Consider the following 27,608-nt stretch of genomic DNA (forward strand, 5'->3'; position numbering starts at 1 on the left):
CTAGCAGTGAGTCCAACAACGGTAATCACACCTGGGTGCATAATCTCTAACTGGGCAAATGCATTTGCACAAAGAGTTAAGCCAAAAGGGAAGAGAATGGTTCTTGATCTATATCACACCTCTTCCCAGGACAGGAACTCCTTTCCTTCAGGACCCAGGCCGGGGGTGCCTTTCACTCCTGGTTCCATGAGGTTCCCTGTGCCTAGCAGAGGCTGGGCAAGCACTCCGGTCTACTCAGTGTGGCCTTGGCCGGGTGCCCTGAGCTGTCCTCCAGGCTGGGCCACAGCCAGCCGAGGGTGCAGCTGGCATCAGAAACCATGAGGTCATGGCGTTCAGCATTCGGGCTGCTTTGGGCACCAAGGCTTAACATTCATACATGTCTGTAGAAAGGTTATTTCAAAGTTGTTTTTTATTCAACTGTTATTCAGCATTATACAATACAGTTTATAAACAAGTGTCTGACCTTGTTTCCAATCTTTATTTAAAAATAAATATTATTGACAGTGAATTTTAATTATGATAAGATGTATCTTTTTTAATCAAAATGTCTCAAAAGAAATAATTTACTTTAATAAAAAAAGAGAAAAGCCCCCAAAGGAAAAAGTAAATTAAAAATTTCCTAAACACAATAATCTACTAAAAATATTTTGCTTTGTCAGAAAGGCTTTAACCCAACATTTTTACATAGTATCCTAAAGATAACTGCTCAACAGTTCGTGCAAAATGAAGACTTGGAGGAAAAGTTTAGAAAAGAAAAATACATTAAAATAGAGAAATCATTGATCCCATGCATACTGCATGGTCCAAACTCCATCTTATTTGGAAACTAGATGCATTATTTTAGGTGGTCTACATTTGTGTAACTTCCCCCAAAATATGATTTATTTATTTTCCACGTGGACTTGGTCATGCTTCTCTGAGTCTGTCTGCGTCTGTCTGGCGACGCAGTCCTCACCCAGGGACTGGGCAGCCACGCGGGCCCACTCAGGAGCGCAGGACGGCGAGTCTGTCAGGGGCCCACCAGCAGGCGGAGGAACTTATGTACAGCTAACAGGAGCAGGGACAGGAGTGGGTCTGCGGCGTAGTTAGGGCCGGTGCCTGCAGGGGACGAGAGAGGGACAGGGCTAACACCTGATTCACCAGAACCCAGTGGCCTATGCACAGATGGGAGAGGATGAGCCCTCCCCCGGCTGGGCTCTTGATGTCAGCACCCAGCTGGTACTCAGCTGGCACGCAGCTGCTCTGCGCTCGCTTCCTATTTACCGACCGCACAGGAGCTGACCGTGGTCAGACACAGGGGTGCCCCTGCCTGAAGGGCGTGCGCTAGATAGTAGATCCAAAATTCAAACGTTATTTTAGTTGAATAGGACGATATGCTCCCTCTCCGCCCCCACCCGCAAGACTACGCCGCAAAGTGGCCTCCGTGTTCAAGGCCCAGCTCCCCACTCCTCCAGAGAGACTCCGCGCTTGCACGCAACTCCAGCCCCTCCAACTCCTGCCTGAACTGCACAGTTTTGCATTCACAAACATCCCGCTTGAGGCATCCTGATGTCTGTGCATGAGTCCTTTCCACAAACTGTCAGTCCAGCCCTTGGGGTCACAGTGGGGTGCTCAGCAATCACTGGCTGGTGGAGGTGGGTGGGCCAGGGCCCCCCAGGAGTGACCCAAGCACTGTCCTGTTGGGAGGTCACTCCCATCTGCTCCTTCAGTGTGGCCTCCAACCCAAGCCTCTGGCCCACTCCTGGGATGGTAACACCGTGCCTTCCTCCTCCTCACCTGGGCTGCCTGCTCAGCTCCCCATCTGTCTGTCATAAGGTCTTCATCTGGTTGCAAGGCCTCCTGTGTAACTGGGCGAAAGCCTACCCATGAACTCCAGGCTTCTCACCCGGGAGTGGGATGCTCCCTCCAGGGTTACCGAGAGGAGCCAGTGTAGAAGCACCGTGCACGCCCCGGTACTGCCCAAACCCTGGGGACATCACTACTAACTTGCATAGGATCGGGCTGCATCCATGGAAGCAGTTTCCAGCCCCACCCTGCTCACCTGCAACATATGGAGGCCTGTCCTCCCTTCACCCCACCTAGCCAGCTGGGCTGGAGCTCCGTACCTGGGAGGAGAGACACAGGAGGCCCTTGCCTGTGCCAAGCAGATGGTACAGAGGTTGTGGCCTCTTCCACTTAGCCACCTGCAGGAGCTGCTGCCAGGCTGGCCAGATTTGTGGCTTCCCTGACAAGGCTGGGCCTGAACCCACAACTTCCTCCCCTTTCCAGGTGGAAGAGCCATTTGTCTTTTCTATCCAAGGTGTTTCCCTCAATCCCAAATCATTCTTGTGTCCTGCCCCCCAGTCTCCCCTCTGTACAAGGAGGGGGTTGGACAAATGATCCAGGACCATTCTGGCTTGAGATGCCAGGATTCCATCTGTTCATTTTCAAAAAACAAGGGTTGTGTTTGAAGATCTGAAATAAAAGAGGGCATAGACCATCCACCGTGCCTGTCTTATCCAAGGTCAATCATTTCTGCACATAGTTCTGAGCCCCCACTGAGAAGCACAAGGACTGGAGAATCCAAACGTGCTAACCTTCCCTTGGGGTATTAATTTTTCACACAGTCGTCACTCCTGGCCCTCCATGCAGCTTGGCCCGAGTTGACATCCTGCCTGTTGCCATCTGTCACTGGGGAGGACCACGGTGTGGTCACTCCAAAGACTTGGGTCTTCTTTTGCTGTTCTTCATTGCCCGTGTCTCTGGGAAGGACGAGGGTGGATGCAGTGACGGACTAGTTGATGGATGGCCAGATGCCTGGGTGGATTCACCGAGGCTCAGATGCATGGAAACAGGGATGTAGCCAGCAGAGCACTGGCTCCTGGGCACACAGGGCTCATGTGGCCAGACCGGGCCCACCGGCTTCCACATCTCCTGGTGCCGATCTTTTTGCTCCTGCAAACCCTGACACTCAGGCCCATGCAGGCGAGACAGAAACAAGCACGTGAGGCATTTAAAAGCAGATGTGTGTGTGCAATAGAACTCCAGATCCTCAAGGCACTCAGGGGCAGGAGGCATGGCAAATGGGCTGCGAGCCAGGCAAGGTGAACACTGCAGAACGATGGGCACAGGAAAAGGGAGGAGAAATTTTAATTTGCCTCCAAATACTGTTGACTTGTCTTTTCCACTATTACAGTCTCACCTACTCACATTTAAAATTTTTAAAAATTGCACGAGACTTTTAAAAGACCCTGGATTGAAACAACCAGTCTGCCACTGTGCTGGGCCAAGGGGGGAGCAGCTGGGGCTTGGAGGATGGGACTGGTGGCTCCCAGAGGCCAATATCTGGGGAGGGTGGACACCAGGGTCTTCAGTGTCTCTGCTGGTGGATGTCTGGGGGTGGGGGGAGCTAGGTTTGGCTCCTGGGTGGTACTTCATCCTCTCTCTGACCCAGCATCACCATACAGGGGACTAAGGGAGGTGGTATGGGGCAGTGGGCTGGCACCAGGACAGCTTCCAGTCCAGGTTGCTGTGTGACCTGGGCAAAACCCTTCACCTCTCTGGGTCCTGTGGCACACTCCATAAAATGGGGATGTGCATATGCATGGCTCCAGGAAACGAGTATGTGCAGGGCATGTCTCACCAGGCTGGGGTCCAGATTAGCAAGATCGTAGTGGCAGACTTCAAAAATGGCTACAAATGCCCCATCCTCCCTCATCTACTTGCCCCCAGTGTCCACACTCTATGATAGTGCCCTTGCACACTCACGCTGGGGCTGGACACAGGACTTGCTTTGGCCAATGAATAGTATCAAATGTGAAACAAGCAAAGGCTTGAAAAGTGCACTGAGGCTTGCCCTTTCTCTGTGGCTCTTGGCACCCACTGCCATGTGAAGAAGACTGGGCTGGCTTGCTGCAGGGTAAGAGCTAGGAGATATCCTAGCAGAGGTCCCTCTAGACCAACCAGCCCCCAAATGAAAGGGCAGATGACCACAGATGCATGAATGAGCCTGACAGACACCTGCAGGAGAAACATCCAGCTGACCCGCAGAATCATGACCTAAACAGATGACTGTGGTGTCACACCAAAGCCACCAAGTTTTAGGTCTCGTGTTACACAACAAAAGCTCATTGATAGATACAATCATGTAAACAAAAGGGCCTCAAACAGTCTGGAAGTGAATAAAATGTCAATGAAACGGGCAACACAGTTCCTTTTCTGAAAAGTGTTGGAGAAGAACCAGTTTTGAGGGTTGTCCTCCTTTTTTTTTTTTTTTTGTGGTACGCGGGCCTCTCACTGTTGTGGCTTCTCCTGTTGTGGAGCACAGGCTCCGGACGCGCAGGCTCAGCAGCCATGGCTCACGGGCCCAGCCGCTCCGCGGCATGTGGGATCTTCCCGGACCGGGGCACGAACCTGCGTCCCCTGCATCGGCAGGCAGACTCTCAACCACTGCGCCACCAGGGAAGCCCTGTCCTCCTTTTAAGAGAAACATTTTCCAAGATAGAATAAGCAGGGGAAACTATCTCCCCAAGCATTTGTTTTCAAGACGGACCGACATGCCTGGACCTCAGGGCAAAGGAGGACTCAGGTTTTGGAACCTCTTGCTACATCACCCATCGGATACCCAAATGAGCCAGGGCAGACCAAGGAAGACTGGCTTCCAGGCTGCTCCTGGAGGAAGAGGGGTCTCCACATCAGAATGGGTTAGAATGCAGGAGTCTGGCAGCCCACTGTCCCCCTCCCCACATACTATCCACTTGGAGGGCCACTGACAGTTGTCTAGTACCTGGCTGTTCCCCCCCGACCCCTCAGCGTCTGCTGCCCTAGTCCCTGTTCTCACTGTTTCCTGGAGCAAGCTAGGACTGCCCACTGCTGTCAGGGCTCACCTCGACCCTCCAGGGCAGGGGCCAGGAGGGTGCCTTTGGCGCCTCAGTTGAGGCAGGACCTCCTATCTTGGCCTCTTTTATCATGCGGCACGGAGAGGTCTGTGTTCCTGGTGTTCCCGAGGACGTGGAGGCTGCTGTGATGACTGGTTGCTAACAATCTATCTATTTCCCCATTTCCTAAGGCGTACCGGGGACAGCTCTACAACACACAGAAGCTTGCTTATGTCACGGTTAAGCTGGAAAATCAGTCTGCTTGAGAGGTGAGGGAAGCATCTGATGGAGTAGTAGCTGATTCACTCTTTATATGAAACAAATATCACCATGTTGTTAATCATTCTTAAAGAAATCAAAGCTGCTCTGCGAAAATAAACTTTTATCATGTGGATGGTGAGTGGGATAAGACTCACGCCAGAGCCATTTAAAAGGATCTCCCAAAAATGTGGGCTCACCCAGACCCATGGGCACAGCAAAGGTGCCAGTCCAAGCAGCTTCCACTGGAAAATCCTGCTTCTCTATTTACCCAGCAATGGCAAAACTCCAAAGACCATGTTAGAAAACAACAGGGAACCTCTGGGGCCGTTTATCACCTAGTGATGAAAGTGAAGGAGGAGGCTTGGCTCCAGACACCCTCTGGGATCCGCACTTTGCCCACATTGTCTGGAGGCCAAGCCTGTGAGTCTGGTTCCTGGGGGGATGCAGAGGTGGTAGCTGGACTCCTACAGGCCTGAAGGCACGGAGGGGACCACTTGCACTCTGCAGGCATCAGAATCGTGGTGGGCTGCTCCCCAGCTGACCAGTGAGGATGGCTAGCCAGGACAGACACTGCCCTCCCTCCACCTGCCCAGCCCACGCTTCTAGGATCACGGATGGTTCTCTTGGTCTCAAGGGTAACTTCTGTCCCGGCTGTGGTCTGCAGCACCTGTCATGCAGGCTGTGGATAGAGAGAGCTGCAGCCTCTCCGCTTCCCCACTGCAGGCCTGGGAGCTGCAGCCAAGGGGCCAATCTGGGTCAGGAGTTTGCAAACAGTGCCCCTCAGAGTCTGGTGTTGCCCAAAGGCTGTATTTTTTTGTTTTGTTTGTTTTGGCTATAGCTTAAAAACTAAAAATTTATTTCAGGTTTGAGAAGAATAAGTAAAACTAAGATACATCTGAGGTCTGGTTCCACATGCAGGAATGGCTAATGGGCTGATTCTGCTCTTACGACCTAAGCAAATTTGGAGGTTCACTCTGTGGGTTTGCCCTTGCCCCCTCCAGCGCTGCACTGGAATATTCCCATGTTGAGTACAGGTAGCCAGAAGAGAACTAGTCCAGTCTCAGAGGACAAAGCCACTCCACCGGTAAGCATGGATATCCTAACATCAGGACTATGATGAGGGTCTGGAGGACAGACCCCTCCTCTGTGTCAAGAAGAGCAAGCCCACTTATGTCCATTCAGCATTTTGTGCTGTCATGACATGTCTTTTGAATAAGTGCTTTTTGGCTAAAAAAGTTAGAAAACCAAGTGGATGGAGTGCCCTGGATGAGGTTCTTTCAGCGTGGATGTTGGATTCTATTCCTTTCCCCCTTTGCTGCCATCTGAGAATGAGAGAAGATGGACACCTCCCAAGTGGCAACAGTCTGAGCTTGGCTGGCCTTTATGGGCTGGACTTGGACATTCGCTTATCATGGAAACCACGGTTTGTCTGCCTGGGGCAGTTGGGTAGAGACCAGCTCTTACACCTTGTTCCCATCACTGGCCCTGCACCCTCAGCCCTGACCCAGCTCCATCCTGGACCCACGCTGTGAGTGTGGTGGTGGCCAAGCCCAGCCAAAGAGGAAGGCTCCCCTTGGAGCTTCCTGGGGCCAGGGTACAAGGAGTCTCTCTGTGCTTTGCAGGGGCTTGTGGAGTAGAACAGAGAGAGCTCTTAGGAGTCATCTTGGCTACGGTTAGCACCATGCCATTATCTGCAGGGGAGATGCGTAAGGTCACAGAGCCCAGGGGCAACAGAAAGGCACCAAGTCGCCACTTGACGATTCAATCCGGACTGCAGAAGGGTCTGACTTGGTGCACACAGAGCTCTAAAAACTGTAAATTATAATCCAACATGTAAAATGTGGGAGACTTCTACCTAAAAGCACAGATCCGAATGTCTACTGGAAAGGCCCAAGACACAGCAGCTCTGGGCCTGCTTAGTCACCAAGCTACACGACCAGCAGCTGTCTTCTCTGCAGGAATCTCCTTCTCACTGCTCTCTCCTGACCCTCAGCTGGGCACAGGGAGGCTTCCAGTTACCTCCCTGGCCCCCTGTGCAGTCAGGCCTCCCTTCCCAACCCGCCTCACTCACCTCCATCCCCCACACTTGGCCCTTTGTGGCTGACTGAGTTTGCAACCTCGGAGCCAGCTCTGGTGTGGGATCCAGGGGGCCTGGCTTTCAAGCCGACTTCAAACCTACACCACTGTGTGATGATGGGGAGCTAGCCCTCCTTGCCCTGACATTCCTGGCTTCCTGATGGCCACCTGCACCCATCCTACTCTGGCTCTCTGCCCTCCCCTGCACGCTGTGCTGGTTAGGCCAGGTGGCCCAGCTGCAGCTGGGTGGGAAGATGCCACCTTGGAAGAGGCTACTTCCGTTGTTGATGTTTTAATTTAAGCCTCTTCATGGATATTTATTCAAAGGGAGTCAGCAAGGAATAATCAAGCACTAATGGAATTGGACAGAATTAATTTCTGCCATAAGATTAATGTGCGCTGGTAACTAGGGCAAAAACTAGGAGCAACAAATGGCCTTGGGTTTTAAAGGAAATTGGAAGTGTGGGATGTGGAGATGCAAGAGAAGGGATGAGATGTGGGTCCCTCAGTCCTGTGTTGACCCTGCTCTGCTGGCCTGTCCTACCCCAGCCTTAGGCAGCTGGCTCCTGGGTTTGAGAACAAGCTGTCCTCCTGGTGGGTGACAGCATGCCTACTGGGAGTGATGCCCACGGGCAGCCTCCTTGTCTAGGCAGTGGGAGGAGCCTGAGTGCTCCCGGGCTGAAAGGGGGCAGACACAGGGGTCGCGCCTATTTTAGCCACGCCTCACTGTGCCCTCTCCCCTGCCATGGCCCTAGTGCAGCAGTGACCTCTTAAAGTGTTTTCCTGCCTCAACCGCCACCCCGTGCCTATTTCCCACCTTCTGACGCACCTGGATAACTATCCCTAAGGGGCAAATCTTCAATGGGTTCTCTCTGCCCTCAGGAGAAAGTGCTACCATGTCAGTGCCACTGCTGGGGCTGCTTCGTAATCCTCCCCAGCAACCTCACCCTCACTGCTCCTCTGCCACCAGTCATGCGCTCTGATCCACTGTTCCCTGCCAGCACCTCGAGTGCACTCCAGGCTCACCCTGCAGAACCACTGAGTCCTCCTTTTTCTCTGTCTGGGTCTGACCTGTACCTTAAGCCTGGAACAAGTGCGCCTCCTCCAGGCAGCCCTTTCTGAGCACCCAGACACAGAGGGCTTGGCACAAATGAATGTCTGTGTTCATATGGCCCTTGCCCGTGTCCCCTTCTCCCCCAGCCCCATAAACGGCTTCCTCACATGTCCTACCTCTCCAGCCATGGTGGAACCACAGGTGCCAGAGGGCTGGCCCCAGGCCTCCTCCCCTCCTCTGCCCCCAGCAAGCAGCCCCACCCACATCCGGGGCTCAAGTAGACCAAGCCAAGCACTTTCAGGATAATGATAGCAAACCTGGCTAGCTCCTGCTGGGGCCAGGCACCGTGGCAAGCACGTTATTTGAAATCCCATTCTCTTTACTGCAGGAATTACTATTTTATCCCTATTTTACAGATGGGAAAGCTGAGATCCAGAGAGGTAAACTGACTTGCCCAAAGCCTAGGGTTGATAGATAAAGTACAGGATGCCCAGTTAAATTTGAATTTCAGATAAACAACTGATAATTTAAGTATATATTTATCCCAAATATTGCATGGGACATATTTATACTAAAACACTATTGACTGTTTATCTGAAATTCAAATTTAACCGGTGTCCTATATTTTTATTTGCTAAATCTAGCAGCCCTACCAAGGCCACACTAAAATCAATGGCAGATCTGGGACATGAACCCAGACAATCTGGCTTCTGTCCACACACGTAACCACCACACACACCAACTCTCAGGGGTGAAGAGCCAGAACTCTTCTTCCCACAGTGCCTCGGCTAGACCACAGCTCCAGGCTGCTTCTAAGGGAGAGAGCATGGGAATGAGATTTTTTTTTTGGATTTTAACATTTATAATGGCTTTTTAATGTGGTCAACTTTGTTGCTAGCTCCTTTCCAGCTTCTTAATTTCTTTGAAATGAAGTCTTGCCCCAGATGATCCTTTAATGGTGCCACTTAATGAAAATGGTTAACAGGCCTTTCCCTACGGTTAGGCGGCTGGTGTCTGCAGGGCCAGGGCAGCCCCGACCACAGTATCAGGGTACTTCCCAGGCAGGGATGGTGGGGGGGTCTCTCTCAGTTCTGAGCCTCGTTTTCAGGGGAGGATCTCCCACCTGCCCATTCATATTCTTTAAACTTTGAGGCTGCGGGATGCAAATAGGCCTGTGGTTCTTTGTTCTTGGTCCTGAGAGAATTCTTTCTTTTAACCCTCTCAGGAGGCTTTGGGAGGTAGGAACCACTATGCCCTTCCACAGGTGAGACAGAGAGGTAAAGTGACTTACCTAAGGTTGCACAGCTGGTAGGCAGTAGAGGAGTTATCTCTAGTTTACTCCCTGGTATTTTCGAATCAAGTCCAGGACACCTTCCTGACCTTACCCTCGGGGAAAGGTCTGCCTCACCTGCCTCCACACTTGCCTCAGGTGCCCCAAGACCCAGGCAAACTGGGCTGCTGCACAGAGACCACACGTGCCCTCACTTTCCTGCCCCCCCAGGTCTTTGTTGGTGCTGACAGCCCTTTCCTGTTCCCTCCTGCCCAGAACCCACCCATCCTCTGCAGCTCAGCCCAGAGACACCCACAAGGTGACCTCCAAGACAGCTCTTAATCTGTCGGCTTCTCAGCCCTGACCCACATTGCCCCAGGCCCACTCCTGCCCTGGTCCTTTAACCCTCCCTCTTACCACATCAGCGCTCAGGTTGGCCGGGCAGTACTCCTGACTGGGCTCTCCACAGCCACTAACCCAACTAGCCAGGCAACTGCCTAGCCAGAGGCCAGAGTGCCCTTTTAAAATGCAAAGTACACATCATACCCCCGGCCTGCTAAACCCCTAGAGGCTTCATCTAGGCTGAAGACCTAATTCCTCACTGGGCCCCTCCTCAGCCCCCCTGCACCCTTACTTCTCCCTTCCGGGTCCAGCATCCTTCCACACTGCTTACCCCCGTCCTCTCATTCACCACCTGCCCCTCCCCTCCATGGGGCTCCCTCAGACACCACGTCCTCCTTGGCCCTGCTGGATTGGCCCTGCTGGAGGCTCCCTTTGTCCCATGGGCTCCGGAGCAAGTCACATTTACGCTGGGCTGTGTTTGGGCAGCCACTGCGGTTTACTTGTCTTTAGACTGTAAATCTAAAGACAGGGGTAGAGTCCTCTTTTTGCCAAGTCCTGTGGTGAATGATCATTTTGAATTGCAAATTCAGGGAAGCAGCTTCAATCCTGCCGGGACTTGTCTCCCCTGTCTCCTCTGCCAGTGGGTAAACCCATCATCACCTAGCACCCTGCCCACACCTGCAGTGCTCACAATGTATTTGTTGAACGAATGAATGGGAGTCTTTCTTAGACGCCCCCAGCAGCCTAAGCAGGCATGATGTGCGCCAGGCATCGGCCAGATGCTTCATGTTTGTCATCTTAAACACAAGCTGTATCTCCAAATACACTCTGGGGCTGGAGGCCCATCGCTATCTGACCTTTCAACTGCCCAAGACTGTGTACACACATCTCTTTGTCTACCTTTTCTCAAATGAATTTCACCATTTTCCCTTTATTCCAATTTCTTCATTAAATAATTTTTGTTCTATTATGCCACGTGCAGCTTTATAAACCACTTCAAATTTTTCCCTTAGGAGAAAAAAATTTATATACATAAAAATATAAAAATGTATTTGTATATTTTGTATAATTTATATATTTATATATTTGCATGTATATATATATATATAAATATTTGGTCTAACTCAGTTGTTTTAAAATCTTTTAAAGCAGTGGAACTCCTTTTTCAAGCTAAATGCTGCGTGGAACCCCAATATTTAAAACCATTAGAGGGGGAACTTCCCTGGCGGTCCAGTGATTAAGACTCTGTGCTTCCAGTGCAGGGGGTGTGGGCTCGATCCCTGGTTGAGGAATTAAGATCCCACATGCCGGGCGGTGTGGAAAAAAACCCATACAACCCCCCCCCCCCAAAAAAAAATTAGAGGCAGAACTGCTCTGGTTGAAGCTGGAGGTAGGGCTGGCGGCCCAGGGTTCCAAGGAACAAAGTTTGAGAACCACTCATTAGAGACTCTCCAGGGCCCCTTCCAGACCTAAAACTCATGGACTTGTAGATGCTGGAGTGCTGGGGTGCCCATTACACAGATGGGGAAAGGGAGACCTGTCAGGGCTTCAAGTGAGTGGTCCCTTCCCCTCTTTGGAGCATTGCAGCCCTGTTTAAATCCCACTTGTCCCCTCCATAGCCTTTATGTCCCTTGAGGCAGAGTGTGCCCCAAATTCCCCAGGTCAGGCAAACAGTGAACACTCAGTTAATGCCTGCTCAGTGCAGGCTTCTCTTTGTGTGGGTCCAGGCCTCAGTCTCCCTTGTCCCACTCAGTGGAGCTGGGCCTGGCCAAGAAAAAGCAGGAATGACAGACTGGAAGCTCAAGGCTAGGGGAGAAGGGCTGCAGGTCCCTGAGGCCAGCACAGCAAGGACACAACAGCAGTTCCTTCCTCTAGATTCCACCTCGGTGACACCTGGATATTTCTTTCTGTTTCACACTGAGGACTTTTCTTCAGAAACAATTTAACTGAAAAGGTTAACACATTTTAATTACCCAGGGATAGTGCTCTGAAAATTCTATAACATGTGGGCTTCCCTGGTGGCACAGTGGTTGAGAGTCCGCCTGCCTATGCAGGGGACACGGGTTCGTGCCCTGGTCCAGGAGGATCCCATGTGCCGCAGAGCGGCTGGGCCCGTGAGCCATGGCTGCTGAGCCTGCGGGTCCAGAGCCTGTGCTCCGCAGAGGGAGAGGCCACAGCAGTGAGAGGCCTGCGTACCACAAAAAAAAAAAAAAAAAAAAAAATTAGCACAGAGGAGCTGCCCAGGATATGTCACACATTAAAATATGACTCTGTAGAATAGAATGCATTATGAATTATTGCCTTGTGTATTTTTTGTTACATTAGTCTTTAACGTGACTACAGTTATTCATCTGCCCACCTGGAGATTTGATTTTTTAAATGCTTGAAAAAATATATCTATATTAACTTTTACATGTGCAATAGTCATCAAGTCTTGGCCAGGCTACATCCACCAGAGTGCCCAGTGTCCAGCAGAAGGAGGGGTCCCCTGCTCCTGCCCCTCAACAGCACGTGACAGAGGTATCTTCTGAAGATTGAGGGATTCGGGGATCTGGGGCAGGCTGGGGACTGGCTGTGTCCCCTTGCTCTACCCGTCCTTTCTGTGGCCTGGGACAGCAGGCAGAAGCATGACCTGGCATGAAATTCTGGGCCTAGTCAGTCTGTGCCATGCCACCACCTGGGACCTTTCTCCTTGTGGCCTCCCCTTCCTGGAGGACGTGGACTGAGTGTGCAGAGTGCAGGTGTGGGGAATGTGAACCCTAGGCACGTCTGCAGCCCCAGCCCCACTCCTCCTGCAAGGCCCATCTTGCATGCCGCATGCACTCAACTTCCCATCCGTGTTTCATGCACATATCCACTCATCCTTCTTTCTATCCCCCACTTACCCATCCATCCACCCAGTTACACCCTTTTCCCACACATTCCTTCCATCCATCTACCCATCCACATGTCCATTCATCCTTCCTCCCACCCACCCCCAACCTCAGTCATCCAGTCACACATCCTTCCCTTCACTCACTCATCAGATACTTATTTTGCTACCCATCCATCCATCCCGTCACTCATCCATCCAAACGTTTAGTCCCAGCCCTGCCATCTCTTGGCTGGATCACTGGCTCTAAAGTGCTCTCCCCACATCCACTCTGCTGCTACCTCTCCATTCTCCACAACTGCAGCTAGGGTGTCATTTCAAAAAGCATCATGCCCTGCCAGCCACTTGCTCCCCATCCATTGCCAAAAGCCAAAGCCTCCATCTCTGTGGGGTTTAACCCCTGAACTACTCTTGACTTTAATTTCCCCCTGCACCCCTTCTTGCTCTCTCTGCCTTAGTCATAGTAACTCTTTGTCAGGCCTTGCCATCAGCTCCTCCCTGAGGCAGAAGTGGGGTCTATCTGATGCCCTGGGCAGCCCCCACCCCTTGGCCCTAGCCAGACCAGATATAGTTAGCTAGGAACCCCTACCCCAGCTCAGAATGAGCCCTGGAACTATGTCAGCTCCATCTCCCCGGGGGTTTATTAAGGATCTTTTCTCTGGGCTAAGCGGCATTTGTGTGATAATCAATTGTAATAAGTGTCATTGTAAGGGGACTGACCTTGCAGCTGGGCTTTCCTGGCTTAAAGAAAACCAAGACCTTCCTGAGGAGAGCCGAAGGCAGCGGTGTGTGTGTGTGGGGGGGGTGTGTGGCAGCAGAGGGAGGGGCTCTGGACCTTTGGCTATATCCATCCGTTAAAGGCAGGCAGACCTCCTTCTTGATGAGCCTCATGTGGGGCCTGAAGGGGTCCTGGCCTCCTGGTTCTGCATGCAGCCCGCTCTTCATCCTACCCTCTCCCCATTGGTCCCTGGGTGCCAAGCAGCACCTTCACTGGCAGTCATCAGGCTCAGTGAGCCACAGCGAAGGGATCCAGGCAGGTATGGATATGAAAGACAAAATGCAAGAGCACGTGGTGGAAGACAGTGCAGGCTTGAGCCGGCAACAGTGGCCCGAGCCCCATCACTTGACACGCCCATCCCTGCGGGGCAGCCGGCCTCCCCACACAAGTGGTTCCATCTCGTATGCTAAGAGTCCCAGTGAGGAGGACACTGGGCACCTCCTCTCCACTTAGGCCGGCCCTGGAGGCTCTTTGGCTGCTTGACCGTCACTAGGGGTCCAGGTGCACAGATGTGATGGTGCAATGTGCAGGTGGGACACGAGGAACCATAGTGAACCTGTCCTTGCTCACCAAGGAGCTCCTGACTCATGCAAAATAGCCGCCACCACACAAGGATGAGGACGTGGCATCAGCCCCATTTCCTTTCCTCCCCCCTCCAAATGGCACGGAGGGAGAAAGGACAAAAATAGCATCTCACTGAGCCACTGGCAATCTGAGGGCATTTTCTGTTCTGAAGCTCCATCAGCTCCTCTCCTTTAGCCCCATGACATGCACAGTGCATGGAGGGAGACACGTCTCAGAGCGAAGTCTCAAGATCGGAGCCCCTAGGCCTCATGAAACGACCCTGGCCAGTCAGTGCCATTCCCACGAATAACGCTGATAATAAGATCAGCATCTACTGAGCATTTTCTAGGTGCCAGGCCCTGTGCTGAGCTCCACTCTTTCTGTGGATTATCTCCTCTGATCCCGCCCCTCGCCTTCTGGCACCGGTCACTGGTGCCATCCAGATGATAACAGGCGTGAGAACTTGCTTGTGGGAGGCAGGAAGCGTTGGATCAAGGATTCGAATGCAAGCAGCTGGACTCATGTGGAAAATGAGAAGCACAGTACTTACGAAGGGTGAGAGAATGAGGCATGTACTGTGACTTCTGGGTGGCTGGAGCTCTGTAAGTCCCAGAAATAGGGAGATTGGGTGGCATTCAAACCCTGGCCTGCCTACTAGCCAGCTAGCTGAACAGCTAGCTGAATGTGTGAGATGCAGAGGAAGAATTAAGTGGTTGGAAAAGTGGTAACACTTTCTCCTGAACTGTTGTCAGCCTCTCTCAGGTTTGTTTTGTTTTTTCCACCATCATGGGCAGCTCCTTTAAGAGATCTTGTCTAGGCCCTGACTGACCATGGTCTCCCCCCTTAACAGTGCTGGGTGTCCAGCTGGGTGCACTCGGGAGGTGCCCTGTTCACAGCTGGCCTTCACACATGAGTAGCCCTCTGGAAGGGTGGTCACTTCTGAGATGGACGGAGCAGAGCTTGAGGGCGTGGTTGAGTGGGTGAATGGTGGGGTCCCCCAAAACACTCTCCTTGAACCACAAAGACCAGAAGCCAGTCCAGAGTAGCTTTGATATTTCAGCCTGGGGGGTGGTAAGGATGGAATGGAACAACCAGTACTTTCCAGAAATAGCCTCACCCAGGATTGCAGATGCAGGGACAAGGCTTCACAAGGCCTGCCCCTCAAGGGCTGTCTCATGGAGGGGGTGGCGTGAGAGGGGGCCCAAGTGAGGTCCCGGTCGGCCTCACACCCTCGCTGCTGCTCAGCACCCCTTGCAGCCGCTTGCACGGCTCTCTGTTCAATGGCAGCTAAACCCTAACCCAGAGGAGGCCGAACTGGGTAATCCATGTTGTATTTATAGCACACCTTCCCTGAGAACACCAAAACCACCACCAAGCAGGCTGTTTCCCCCAGAAGCTACATCCCAGGGGAGGAGGTTTGTCATCCTTCATAAGGAAGAGGTAGGGATCAGCAGTTGTAGGTGCTGGGCCTGTTTGCTTGTAATCTTAAACTCTCCTGCAGCCCTTACATAAGACAAAATGAAGCTTCTCACTGCTTTGGAGTTTCCAAGAGATGCCTAGTATCCGTCAGCAAAGCATGGGGGAATAGAAAAGATGAGACTTTTTTTTTCCTTGTGCCGCAAAGGTGTCTTAAAACCAAGTTGGCATCTGCCATAAAGCTTAGAGGTTTAGCCCACAGCCGAGCCCTTGCCTCTGTCCACATGGGGCAGAAGTAATCAATATCATATTACAAAAGCTCTTGACCTCACTTATTCCCGTGGATGCTTGGGGAATCCTTAATATTCAGAGCTTTTAAAATGTGTGCCTGGCATATTTAATGAGAAGCTTCTTGTTGGGTTCGGCTCCCGGTGACACTTAGAAAGCCTGGCTCTCCGCCCTTCCCAGGGGGCTGCCACCCTGGCTGAAGAAAGGGTCTGGGCTCTGGGGAGGGGACTGTTGGATGAAGTGGGGCAGAAAGAGTCATGGGGAACTGCAGAAAGGGGGGACATCAGTGAGATGTGTGTGTGGCATACACTAAGTACTCAGTGAAAGGCAAGTATTATTTATCATTATTACAATCCTTAGTGCAGCTGTTTCGTCCTTAATTTGGGGTCTCCCTGATGCTGAGAGAACAGCCGCACAGTGAGCCGACTGACTGCTCGGTGATGGACAAAGGCCCTTCCATTTGGTGTGACTTTCTCAATCCATGGGGCACAGAGTGGGGAGGAAAAGAGAGGCCTCCAGAAACTTCCCCAGGACTGACCTAAGCAGGAGGACAAAGCCCCAGGAGCCTCTTTCAAGCCTGAAATCACACACTGCCTACAGGAGGCCTCCTCTGATTGCCTCAGCTGGATTGGGGCTATCCTCCCTCGGGACTTCCACTGACACAGACAGCTTTGTCCTGGAGTTCCACGGGTGCCCTTGATGCTCTGAGCTGAGTCTGTGACTGCAATCACTGGTTCCTGCTCATGGCAACCATGGGACTGGCAGACGAGGGAGGGGACACCATGTAGTTGATAATCACACACGTTTGCCACTGATGTGGGTGCCTCCTGTCAGCTGTGAGGCTCAGCCATTTCCTTTATGAAATCCTTTAATTTTCTCTTTCAGGATGCTCAGACAGCCTCACTTTCTCTTCTCTGGGACGATTTTTGCCAGATTTATTTTCTCTTTAATTATAATCCTTGTGTCACATCAGAGCTTGAGGGAAGGGTGGATTGTTTATTTAAGGTGATGGTTTTCAGGTCCTTGTGGGCCTAGGGAGATGGGAAGACCAGGTGACTGCCGCCTGGCTTGCTGGCCTAGCTGGAGACCCTTCCCACTGCAAGGAGATTCTCCCTGGTCACACTGGCATTGTTTCCGCCAGCTTTGTCATCCACCAGGGGCATGGGTCGAGAGTAAGTGCCTTCACCTTATCCACAGTCCCCTTCGGTCATGGTTTACGGTTGCCATGGCCACACCCAAGGATGCTCCTCTTGATGGCTCCCAGCAGTAACAGTTTCTCTAAAGCTGTCACACCTATGGCCTTGGTTGTCTTTCTCTCATTATTAATTGAGATATTGAGAGCCAGTTCTCTGTGTGGGCACCAGGCAGCAGTTTGCCACATCCAGCTGGTTCTCTGTAGGGGCCATGGTGGCTGTTCTCGAAGCCGGAGCCCCAAGGCTAATTATAGGTTCACACGCCACAGAGCTGATCCCCAGGTCCCTGCAGAGGGGAACCTCTTGCCAACATACAAGGCATTTCAGCTGCAAACTGTATTCTATTAAGGCCACACTTGGCTTCACTGTGGCAACTTTCCAGCTAGAAGGGTTTATCTGGAAGATACCGTTTTGTTTTCTTTCTTTTTTTTTTCTGGAAATGGCAGGCAGCAACAAAGTGTTCATGAAATATTTTCAGTGTTCAGATTAATTAGGAGTCAGATTTATGAACATGGCTAAGAAGGAGCCCAATCTCCTGTGCTGGCTCTGCTGTGTTAATCTAGCCCATGTTATTTTTAAGCACAAACATCAAAATGTCTTTTGACAAATGAGATGTGAAATGAATGAGTTTTGCACATAAACTTTTAGTGCAAATATGTATTTGGCTGCATTGGGCATGTATGGAGCACAGGAAGGCTTTTCTGGCCTGGCTGTGCGGTAGCTAAAGTATGAAGCTCTGAGTAAGTGCCCTCATCCCTTTCCTAGCGTTAGTAAAGAGGCTTGCTTAAAAAACACGGCAACACAGTGTTGTCTGGGGCTTCTGACTTCCTCCCAGGAGCAATTGCTTAACAATTGTCTGGGGAGGTGGGCTGGGACCAACTCTGAGGTTGCCAATCTGAAACAGCTAGTGTATCCACTCAACCCAGGCCTTATGTGACCTCTTTAATTAGAAACTCAGTTCTGGGTTTGTCTTGGAGTTGGGGTGGGGCAGAATTCATCTTCCTCCCTTGAGAGCTGGGTTATTCCCTTTGTCCCTCCAGATCCACCCGTCGGCTTTCTCCACTCTGCTTTGAGCCCCTGGAAGCTGGCTTGTATAGCCTGCATCACCTGGTACCCTTACCCTCCATGCCCAGGAAGGTTTGGCCAATGGGAGGCCCTGACAGGGAACTGGAGGGCAGGAGAAGAGTGAGGTTCTTGCTGGGCTACTGTGGGTCGGCTGTGTCCCTCTCCCAAGGCCTCAGCTCTTTCAGGGAGGCCTCTCCGTCCAGCTAACCTCTCTGGGTTCTGCTAATTGCTCCCTCCCCTTGCCCCTTTCAGGCCCTTTTAGGCCAGTGGCTCTCAGTGCTACTAGCCCTGGGGACCAGTTCTCATCCTTAGCTGTCCTAACCTTGTTCACACCTTTAAAAAATACTCTCACTGCGTCTCCTCCATGACTCTGCTTGAGTGTGCCATCTGCTTCGCCAGCATCCTCACTGCTATACTCTGCAAACACCCTTGCCTGGTAACCAAGGGGCAATAGTCCTTCCTCGTCCCCTCCCCTCTAAGCTGCTAAGAACTGAGAGTGGAGTGAGGAGAGTGGGGACAGCGGGCGGGGGGAGCAAGACTGAGGTCACCGCCTCGAGCTCCCTTTCTGACTCACGCTGGTGGTGGCTCTGAGTGATTGGCTGGGCTGCTGCATCCCAGGGAGGCTCGGGAGGCCCAAGCGCTGCTCGACAACACAGCCCTATAGAAAGGTTACTAATGCTGTGACTCATAACACAGTCTGCAGTCTTCACTCCGTCCACAGCCCACAGGCTTGGCAGCCTTGAGTGGTGAGGCGAGATGGGGCACTTAAGATGGTATGGGTCCCTCCTTGGCATCAAGCCATTCAGGTATGTTTGTGGATTAGAAGTCCTCTAATCCACTTCTCCATGCCCAGAGTGGGACACAGAGGGGCCCACAGCACAGTGATTCTCCCAAGAGCTCACCTGGAGAGTGGAGGTTACAAGCCTTTTGGTCTTCCAGCTGAAGGCCCCACCTTACTGGCCTTCCAAACTGGAGATGGAGAGAAATTTGGGGTTCTTTCTGAGATATGTCTGCATGGTTACTGGCCTGTTCAGGAGCTAGCAATGGTTTTGGGGCAACAGAGACCTTAGGGGCCACCAGACCCCTATCCTAGTTGCGCTGCCCTGTCAGCCCTGGTGGGAGCCCAGCTGGCTGTGCTTTCTCCAGGGAGGGCAGAGGAGTCGCCTGCCTGGGCTGCTGCCCTTATCCACGTGGGCATTAATATGCTGTCCTGTGGCTGGCAGGTGCCATCAGAACTGGGCTAACCTGAGGACCTTCCAGAAAGAAGGGCACTGTCCATGCCACCTTCCATGGTTGGGTTCCTGCTATAGCGATGAGTTACCGTGGAGCCTCCTTGTGGTCGAGCCCAGAGACTGGACATCTGACCAGCCATGGCAGGCATAGTCAGGTCAGCCTTGGTTAGGCTCAGGGGGTCAGGCTCTGGCCAGGGGGCAAGGGAGATTCAAGCAGGAATGATCTCTTTTCACATAGCGCTTCCTTGACCAAAGGCTTTAATGATCCCTGTTGCTCCACTCAGCATTCAAGGCCCTCCACAGCTTGCCAACCACCAGCCACTCAGCTTCATCTCCCTCAACCTCTCCTCTTTGGCCAGAGCAGATAATGGCCTTGGTGATAACAATGAGCCTTATACAGCAATTTCCATTCTGAGTTCCCTCTGAGGTCAGGGATTACTAAGTATTTCTGAAAGAAGTACTTTCAGAGATGGTAAGCCACTTGCCTAAAGTCACACAGCCAGTAAATGAAGGAGGCACAATGCATATCTGGGCTCCTGGCCTTCCAAATCCTCTGCTTTGCCGCTCTACTCATGGTCTAGGGGATATCCCAGAGGAATATTCCAGCTCAAGACACACATGTTTACTTGCTAGTGCCCAAGGGGATGGGGCAGAAGGGTGTTTTCTTCATCAGCTAAGCCAGTCACCCTGCAAGTGAGTAAACGCTTTTCCAGTATACGTACTGTGTGCTAGTCAGAGATGGCTACGTGCCCCATGATTCAGGCTCTTCTTCCACCCTGAATAGATGAGGCTGGATAACAGTTGCCAAGCTGAGGACATTTTCTAGCCTGCCTTGCATCTGTTGAACAATCTGACTGAGTTCTGGCCAATGGATGAGGGTGGAATTAACATTTACCAGGCCTGGCCTTTAAAAACTTCCTTTGTCATTCCCCATATCAGCTTTTCTCTGAGAGAATTAAGCCCTACCAAAATGATCTGAGTGGCCATTTTCTCAATCTTACAAGAATGACAGATAACTAGATCCATTCTAAATGCATAAGAAAGAAGTCAATTCATCACATGCAATGTGTGCCTTAGAGCCCTAGGGCTTGGTTTGCTCAGGGAACTGGGTTGAGAAGAGCTGCTTCCATTCTCTTTTCCCTTGTTTGTGGGCTGTATGTTGATGCCCAGAGTGAGCTTGGAAGCCACCTCTTAAAGATGGTAGAATTTCTGTCAGCCTGAGTCCCTGAATGACTGCATGGAACAGAGCCACTCCTCCCCCCCCCCCCCCCCCCGCCCCGTGATGTAAACCAGAAATAATACATTTGAATTGTGTTAAGCCTCTGGCATTTTGAGGTTTTGCACAGAAACTGGTATTATCTTAAACTAATATGAGGGAAAGCTCCAAGACAGGTGGGGGAGTTTGGGGAGAGGACCTCCACACGTTCCCAGCTGACCCACCTTCCCCCACAGTCTGGGGGAAGGTCTTGTGGACCCTAAGGGGGACGAGGCCTCCAGATGTAGCCAGCAGTCTGAGCCACATGGAGAAGCTCCCACAGGGAGTATAACTTCGTGAGAAACAACTGAACTGATGTGGAAGACAACTGGCAGGGTCTGAAGGCTTAAGAATCAGCCAGGGAGGGAGGCTAGGATGCCTGTCTCCTCGGATTCAGCAGGAGATCCCAGGAGCCTGCATCCTTATAAAGTGCTGATGCTGGTGGCAGGTGGTCTGTACTTTAAGAACCATGAGAGTAGGGCATGACAGTGTGCTCCCTGCCCCCCAGTAGGTTTATATACGACTGTCCCAGAGCCCAGCCTCCCAGTGATGCAAGGACAGTAGAGATGCTCTCTATGGGACTGTGCATCAAACAAAACTGAGAGGGAGTGATGAGCCTAAAGTCAGACACAGAGAGTGAGTACTGGGGCTGAGCTCATTTCTGAGGCCCCATCTTTGAGTTGGGAGTAGGGGATGCCTTGGGAGGAAGGGCACATTGGGCAGTAGGCCCTTCCACCCTCCATAAAACCTCACCACTGCTAAGCAGCCCCTCCTTCTCCAGACCTGCCTGCTCTGCAGTCAGTCCATTGTCCTTACTCTCTGTTCTCTGACTCCCTTCTCAACATCACTCCCTTCCCCTTCCCCCAACCCTCTCAGCTCCCTAGGAGAGCAGGCCTTAACCTCTGGGTGCCCTTCTAACAATAGCAGGGCTCCATCCTCACCCCCAACCCCCCACCACGAGGGCCTAAAGCAGACTGGAGTGGTGAGTTATAGCAGAGCCTGTGTCTAGGACCAGCCTGGAGGTAGCCAAGGAGAGCAGAGCCTACACAGCCAGGCCACCCTTGTTGGCTTGAACAAAGTATGTCTGTTCAGTCCAGTCAGGCACCAGCCAGACTTACCAGACCTGAGTTGTAACCACCTCCTCTCACTCTAGACTGGGTGCTAGTGCCCACCCTTTAGGCGCTAAGGGTTCCAGGAGAAAAGCAGGCCCACTGCCGTCGGAGGGCAGCCCGCAGGGTTCAGTTCTCCCAACGCAAGGAGGGCTCCCCTCCCTCCAGCCCGTGTGTAGCGGGAAGTCGCTGGCTGGGCAGCGCGCACACTCATAAACACACGTCCCGAATGCTCCAAGCGGCCAACAGTGAAGGCAGGAAAACAGCAGGAAGAGCGCAGAAGCGAGGCTGCGGAAAACGCTCCCGGGCGCACCCAGATGAACCACCAAAGACTCTGCATCCGCAAACTACCCGAGCTGGACCGCCCCTCCGGCGAGAGCCACCCCCGCGCGAGCGCGCCCTCTCGGCGCCGCCCTTACCCGAGCCGTGCCTCTGGCGCAGAAGGACCGCCTCACGGGGTGGCGGCGACGCTGAGGAAGCAGCGGTCGCGGCCGCGACAGTGGTGGCGGCTGCGTGGGCCGCGGAGTTGGCGGCGGCCTCGGGGACTCCGGGACCCGGGGCGGCGGTAGGGCTCCCGGGAGGCGGGCTTTTGTCGCCATGGCCGGGCTCCGAGGTGGCCCGGCCCGCGGCGCCGACGTTGTTGGCATTGGCAGCGCTGGCGGGACCGTGGCGACGCGGGCCGCTGCTCTGAATGTGGGACACGGCTTCGGCGGCCTGCATGTTGGGCGGCGCGAAGCGTGAGAGCACGCGCAGCAGCGCCTGGGCCTTGTGTTCCTGCGTGTCGTCGTCGCCGTAGTCCGACACGCGGCACTCGTAGACGCCCTCGTCCTGACGCCGCACGGCCGACAGCCGCAGCCGGTGCGAGATGTCATTGCCCTGGACGCGCACGGTCTGCAAGAGAGCGGGGGGCTGGGGTCAGAGGCCGGGATGGGCAGGCCCGTAATCCGCGCTCCTGGCCAGCGTAGTGCAGCTGTGCCCAGCCCCGCAGGGCGCTCCCAGGCCACAGCACCCCAACACTTCTCAGACCCGGCTCTGCCCATCATCACGATTCAGGTTTCCTTCACCCCCGTGGCTCCCCAGTGGTATGGAGCTCCCAACTCTGAGTGGACCCTGGGTGGCCCTGCCCATTGCATCGAGTCTCCAGCTGCCCCATATCTTAAAGGAGTGCCTCAGGTTGCACCCACTGCTCATACAAACCTACCTTCGCGTCTTCCCATAGCTTTCCCTTCAGAGCCGCAGAACCCACCCCTTCTTCCTCCCTCTGGCACCTTGGAGAAACCTCAGGCTCGGCCCCGCATCCACTGTGAGGTATGGCCTTACGTCCGGTCCTCCACATCTACTCGCACTAACGTTCCTTAATTCTAGAATCCGGTGGACCGGGGTGGTGTCCGTAGGAAAGCCGCCTTGCCCTCAGAGTGCGCATAACAGGTATAACCTGCTCCCGGCTCCAGCCCTTCTCAGCTAACCCTCCGCCCTCCCAAGGAGGCAGGTGATGCAGAGGCTGCTGCCGACCCGCTCCGTCCCTGCTACTTATGAACTTGCCTCTCCGCGGCAGCATGAAGCTCCGGACAAAGCTCATCTCCCTGCCGCCTGGTGGAGACGCCAGGGAGCAACAGCTTTGTAGCCCTCACCGAGCGCCCAGAGAACCGTCACCTCTGAACCGAGCATAAGACCTGGTCGTCTCCAGGCCCTGATACTTCCACGCTCCAGCTGGGAAAGCTTGGGCACGTCTCCTCCCCAACACTGGCAAGACTCCTCCCCCTATCACAACTCCCCAAGCCAGCCCACAACACCCCGGCACCGCGACCCGCAACCCAGGCGGAGGAGAGGGCTGCAGCGGAGCGCCGGGTGTGTGCAGGGCACGAGTGGGGGCCACAAGCCTAAGCACCGGTCGCAGCTAGGGCAAGGAGACTGAAGGAGAATTTTACAGGTGACTGTACAGAGGAGGAAGGAGATTCAGGCCTGGGACCCTTGATTTACACGAAAGAGAACCCTATCCGCTACCGGTGACAGACGGCGCCCCGACACGCCAAGCAGCCGACAGTGCAAGGCTGCGAGTAGGGCCCTACACCGCACGTCCGCTGAGCCTTTCTAAAAGGGAGGAAGCTGCGGGGCGCAAAGCGGCCAGAAGGGGTCTCCCGCGGGCCGCGCTGGGCTCAACACTTACGCTGATTTTAGTTGCGTCCTTATTTGTTACCTAAAATGCAAAGAGGGAGAGAGAGATATTAGGCTGTCGGCCTTCAGGCTCAGGGAACTCAGATGAGCCTCCTGCAGGAGGATCCTCCGCAGGCGGGCTGGGACTCGAAACCGCTCGGGAGGTAGCCACAGCTGAGGGCACGAAGGACATCAGGATTTTCAGGAGTTTTACCCTGAAGGAATCAGGGCTTGCAGCTAGCATGGCGCCCGGCCAAGGAGGGGCTGCCCTAGCACACCTGCCTGCCAAAGAGGGGAGGCTGGATTGCCACCCGGTGGGAAGAAAGGCCAATTTCCCTCCGGAGGAGCATCCTCATTCCCTGCTGTGTTTCTCTAAACCCCTTGGATGGAGGGGCTGGTGTATCTGGACAGGACCCAGTGGGAGACGTGAGCAGTAACTAAGGGTGGGACTCTGGGTAGAGGGTAGGTAGGTGGTGTGTGTGTGTGTGTGTGTGTGTGTGTGTGTGTGTGTGTGTGTGAGAGAGAGAGAGAGAGAGAGAGAGAGAGAGAGAGAGAGAGAGAGGGAATGAGAGAGCGCCAGTGCTAGAGACTGTGGTTTAAGAGGCAGATGGGCAGTGGGGGAAGTCCCTCTGATCCAGCGGGGGCTGGAGGTAACCTGTACACCGTGCTCTGCCGGCCTCTGGAACGCAGCCCAGAGGAGCTTAACTCCTTGGCCCTGTGCCCTGGGGACCTCAAAGTGGCAGAGGGCAGGGAAAGCCCGGCCCCAGCAAGGGGTCTTCTTTCAACACCCAGCACCCATCAGCCTCTGGGCCCGCAGCCAGTAAAAGCAGGCGAACTGGATGAGGTGCGGCTTCTTAGGGGCCAGGCGTGGAGTTCGGGGAGGTTTCCGGCGAAGGAAGTGAATTAACAGGATCTGGGGGTAACAAATGCTGCTGTTGAAGGTGCTGTGGGCATGGGGAGGGTAGGAAATGGGTTGCACCACAGGGCGGCACCCTGCCTTCCTCGCCTGGGTTACCCCAGCCGCCCGACACGAGCCGGGTGAGCACGGGCGCCGCGTGGGCGGCCGGTTACCTTGCTCCGGGCGCCGGGCACGCTAAGCGCCAGCTCGTGCAGCAGCTCCCGGGGCGGCTCCTTGAGGTACCACCACTGAATCTCCAGCGAATACGAGGTGGCTCCGCTAGCCCGGAACGCGCAGGGCATTTCGATGTCGTCTCCCTCCCGTACTGTCACATCTTTGGGGACTTCAGTAAATGTAGCTGGGGGCGGGGGAAGAGAGAGGCGTGACCAGCTGTGGGGCGGAGGCCTGGGGCAACCCCAGGAGAGACGGTCGGTCCCCGGCTCGCTTGGCCGTGTGCTTCCCACCCCCCAGCTACTAGTGTGGCCCAGGCGCTGGCAAAGTTCGGTCGAGCAGCTGCCGGGCCGCAGGGGAGACCGGCTACAGCTGCAGGCTGCTTCCCTCCAGATCGCGAGGGGCAGCAGGGGCGGCTTACGCTTCTTCCCCGCTCCTGGCCGCACTATCAGAGCCAGGCTGGGGCGCGCCAGCTCCCGGCACCCCGCAAGCAGCCTGTCCGCAGTTGGAGCCCCGTCCGGCTCCGAACGACCCGGGCGCGGGCGCCAGCGATGCGGCGACCCTTTGCCTCTCTCCACCCCCTACCCCGCCGGGCCCGGGCTGCACACCGGGATTGCTGGAGACTGTGAAGCCTTCCCCTTCTCTTTCTCCTCCTCCTCGGCGACAAGGGCAGGCTGGCTCTGGCGGCCCTGGCAAGGACCCCCGAGCCCCCAGCGGCAGCAAAGTTCCCGCGCTCACCGTCGGCCACGAACAGCAGCAGGGCGTGCAGCAACAACGGCGGCAGGTATCCGGGGGCACCGAGCCGGTTCCTCTGTTCCATCTCCCGCAGGGGGCGCGGCGGCGATGGGAGCGCGGGCGCGGAGAGGCGGCTGTGGCGGCAGCTCGGGCTCGGATCCGGCTCGGGCTCGGGCTAGGACGCCTCCGAGCCTGCCATGGCCCCGCGCGGCGCTCCCTCCCCCGGCCGCCGGCGGCCGCCAATCAGCCCCGCTCCCTCGCCGGCTTGCCCGGCGCGGCTCCGGCTGGGGGCGCTGCTCCGGGTGCGCAGAACGCGAGGTCCCGCCGGGAGGCTACTGGCGATCGGTCCGTGCCTCCCTCTCTCTGGTTATACACTGGACCGATGGGGACCCGCAATTCAGTCTCTGCCGGGCGGGCCGGTCAGGGGCTGGGCCGCCCCGGGACCCATCCCTGGCCAAGAGAGTGTGCGCCTCGGAGCCGTAAGCTTCTGCCTCTCAGTTTCCTTCTGGTTTGGCTCCCGACTGCCACCTCCTCCGGCTCTCGCCCAGCCCTCCCGCTGTCGCCTCCGCCGGTCCCTCCTCGGCTCTTTCTGTAAGGCAAGTGGGCGCTCAGCCGCGGCGCGCAGACCTGGCGTCCGACCCAGCGCAGCGCCGGGGAGAGAGGGTCCGGCGTGGCCGACCCAGAGCCGGAGAGAGGCAGGAGTGGGGGAGGGGAAAGAGAAAGGGAGGGGGCTGTCAGTGGCTGGGCACTGTGCCACCTCCACCGCTGCATCACGCCTCCCTTTCCCTCCCCTCTCCTCCCCTCTCCTCCCTTCCCCTCCTCTCCCCTCCTCTCCCCTCTCCTCCTCTCCCTCCCCTCTCCTCCTCTCCCCTCCCCTCCCCTCCTCTCCCCTTCCACAGCAGGCACCGCCCCCGCCCCGGAGCGCCCCCCCCACCCCGGTCGCTTGGAGGGACCACAGTCTCTCTGGTTGGAGCGCAGCTGCGCCCCGCACCCGCTTTGGCTGGGGGTCCTCCCACCAAAACTCTCCCTTGCTTCTTTCCAGCCTCCAGAGCCGGAGACAGCCGCTTATCCCTGCGCCCCGCGGGTTCCGAGGCCCTCTCCGCAGACCCCCGCCCTCAACTTCTTACCCCGGTTTGGGCAATAAGCTGCCCCGCTCTTTGTCCCAGGCCCAGGCCATGGCGGGTGGGTGGGCGCCGTGGGCCCGGGAGAAGGGCGGAGCGCTGTGCTGGGCCGGGGACGAGGCTGGGTGACGGCGGTAGCGCCGGGAGTCTGCAGTGTGCGAACGAGAAGTGAGCGCAGAGCGCCCGGCGAGCAGGTGCCAGTGGCGCGGAGAGCGCAAGAGCGAGCCAGAGAGCAGCAGCCGTGAGTGACGGCAGAGGCGGCGGGGGTGGGGTGGGGTGGGGGAGCGCCCGGCACGACTCAAGGCCCCGGAGGTTTCCGGGCGGGGGTGGGGTTCCTGCACCTTGTTCGCTGACCCCTGCGTCTCCACTTGTTCTTCGCGGGTCGCGGCCCTCGCTTTACCAGGTGCAGGGGGGTATCCCGAAGAGGCAGGAGGCAAAGGTCGGGTCCACAGCCGCGTTCCGGAGCCCATCCCCTGGCTTCGCATCCCCCCGCAACCCGCACCTCTCACAGCTTTCACCCGGAGCCTTCTCCCTCCTCAGCCGTCTGCGGGGGTGCAGTCTGGTCCCCAAAGGGAAGCGTGGGGTGGGCTTGTGGTTTGGAGGGGCACCTTGCTGTAGGGGCGACTCCCACACCTCGGCTTGGCTCTCTCTTGCTTCCCTTCCTCAAGGGAGACCCCAGTCCGTGGATTTCAGTATCTCTGTCGCTATCCCTGGTCTCTAACCTCTTAGCTCTGACCTAAGGTTGGGGTGAGAGGAGCTCCTGCAGATTCACGAGGCTGCTATCCCTGCTCACTAACCTTCCTGGAGGCTCTGCCAGAGGGCTCCCCAAGAGCTAAGGAGAAGGAAAACGACTGCGCAAATACTTACCAGCAGCTGACCTGGTCCAGGATGCTCACGG

The 27,608-nt window shown here is 55.0% G+C and overlaps 1 protein-coding gene and 1 long non-coding RNA gene across 5 annotated transcripts in view; one reads left to right on the forward strand and one right to left on the reverse strand.

Moving 5' to 3' along the window:
* Positions 1 to 391: 391 nt before the first annotated feature.
* On the reverse strand, positions 392 to 27,252 carry VSTM2B (V-set and transmembrane domain containing 2B). 4 transcript variants are annotated; one of them, XM_067717917.1, is made up of 6 exons: positions 27,052 to 27,252; positions 25,593 to 26,216; positions 24,857 to 25,041; positions 23,799 to 23,828; positions 22,051 to 22,522; positions 392 to 1,098 (listed from the first exon to the last, which is right to left on the reverse strand). In XM_067717917.1, the coding sequence occupies exons 2-6, from the start codon at positions 25,672 to 25,674 to the stop codon at positions 1,010 to 1,012; spliced, it is 858 nt and encodes a 285-aa protein (XP_067574018.1). In that variant the 5' UTR covers positions 25,675 to 26,216; positions 27,052 to 27,252; the 3' UTR covers positions 392 to 1,009. The 4 variants fall into 4 exon arrangements, with proteins under 4 accessions (XP_067574018.1, XP_067574017.1, XP_067574019.1 ...); XM_067717916.1 differs by lacking the exon at positions 27,052 to 27,252 and adding an exon at positions 26,717 to 26,855; XM_067717918.1 differs by lacking the exon at positions 27,052 to 27,252 and having other exon boundaries at positions 25,463 to 25,593.
* The window catches only part of LOC137214344 (uncharacterized), a 277,455-nt gene continuing 276,719 nt past the window's right edge, over positions 26,873 to 27,608 (forward strand). The window contains exon 1 of the long non-coding RNA XR_010938866.1: positions 26,873 to 26,951. This is a non-coding gene — a long non-coding RNA (uncharacterized lncRNA). The remainder of the gene's footprint in view (positions 26,952 to 27,608) is intronic.

Source organism: Pseudorca crassidens, chromosome 20 (genome assembly GCF_039906515.1).
Source record: "Pseudorca crassidens isolate mPseCra1 chromosome 20, mPseCra1.hap1, whole genome shotgun sequence".
NCBI classification, from domain to species: Eukaryota; Metazoa; Chordata; class Mammalia; order Artiodactyla; family Delphinidae; genus Pseudorca; species Pseudorca crassidens.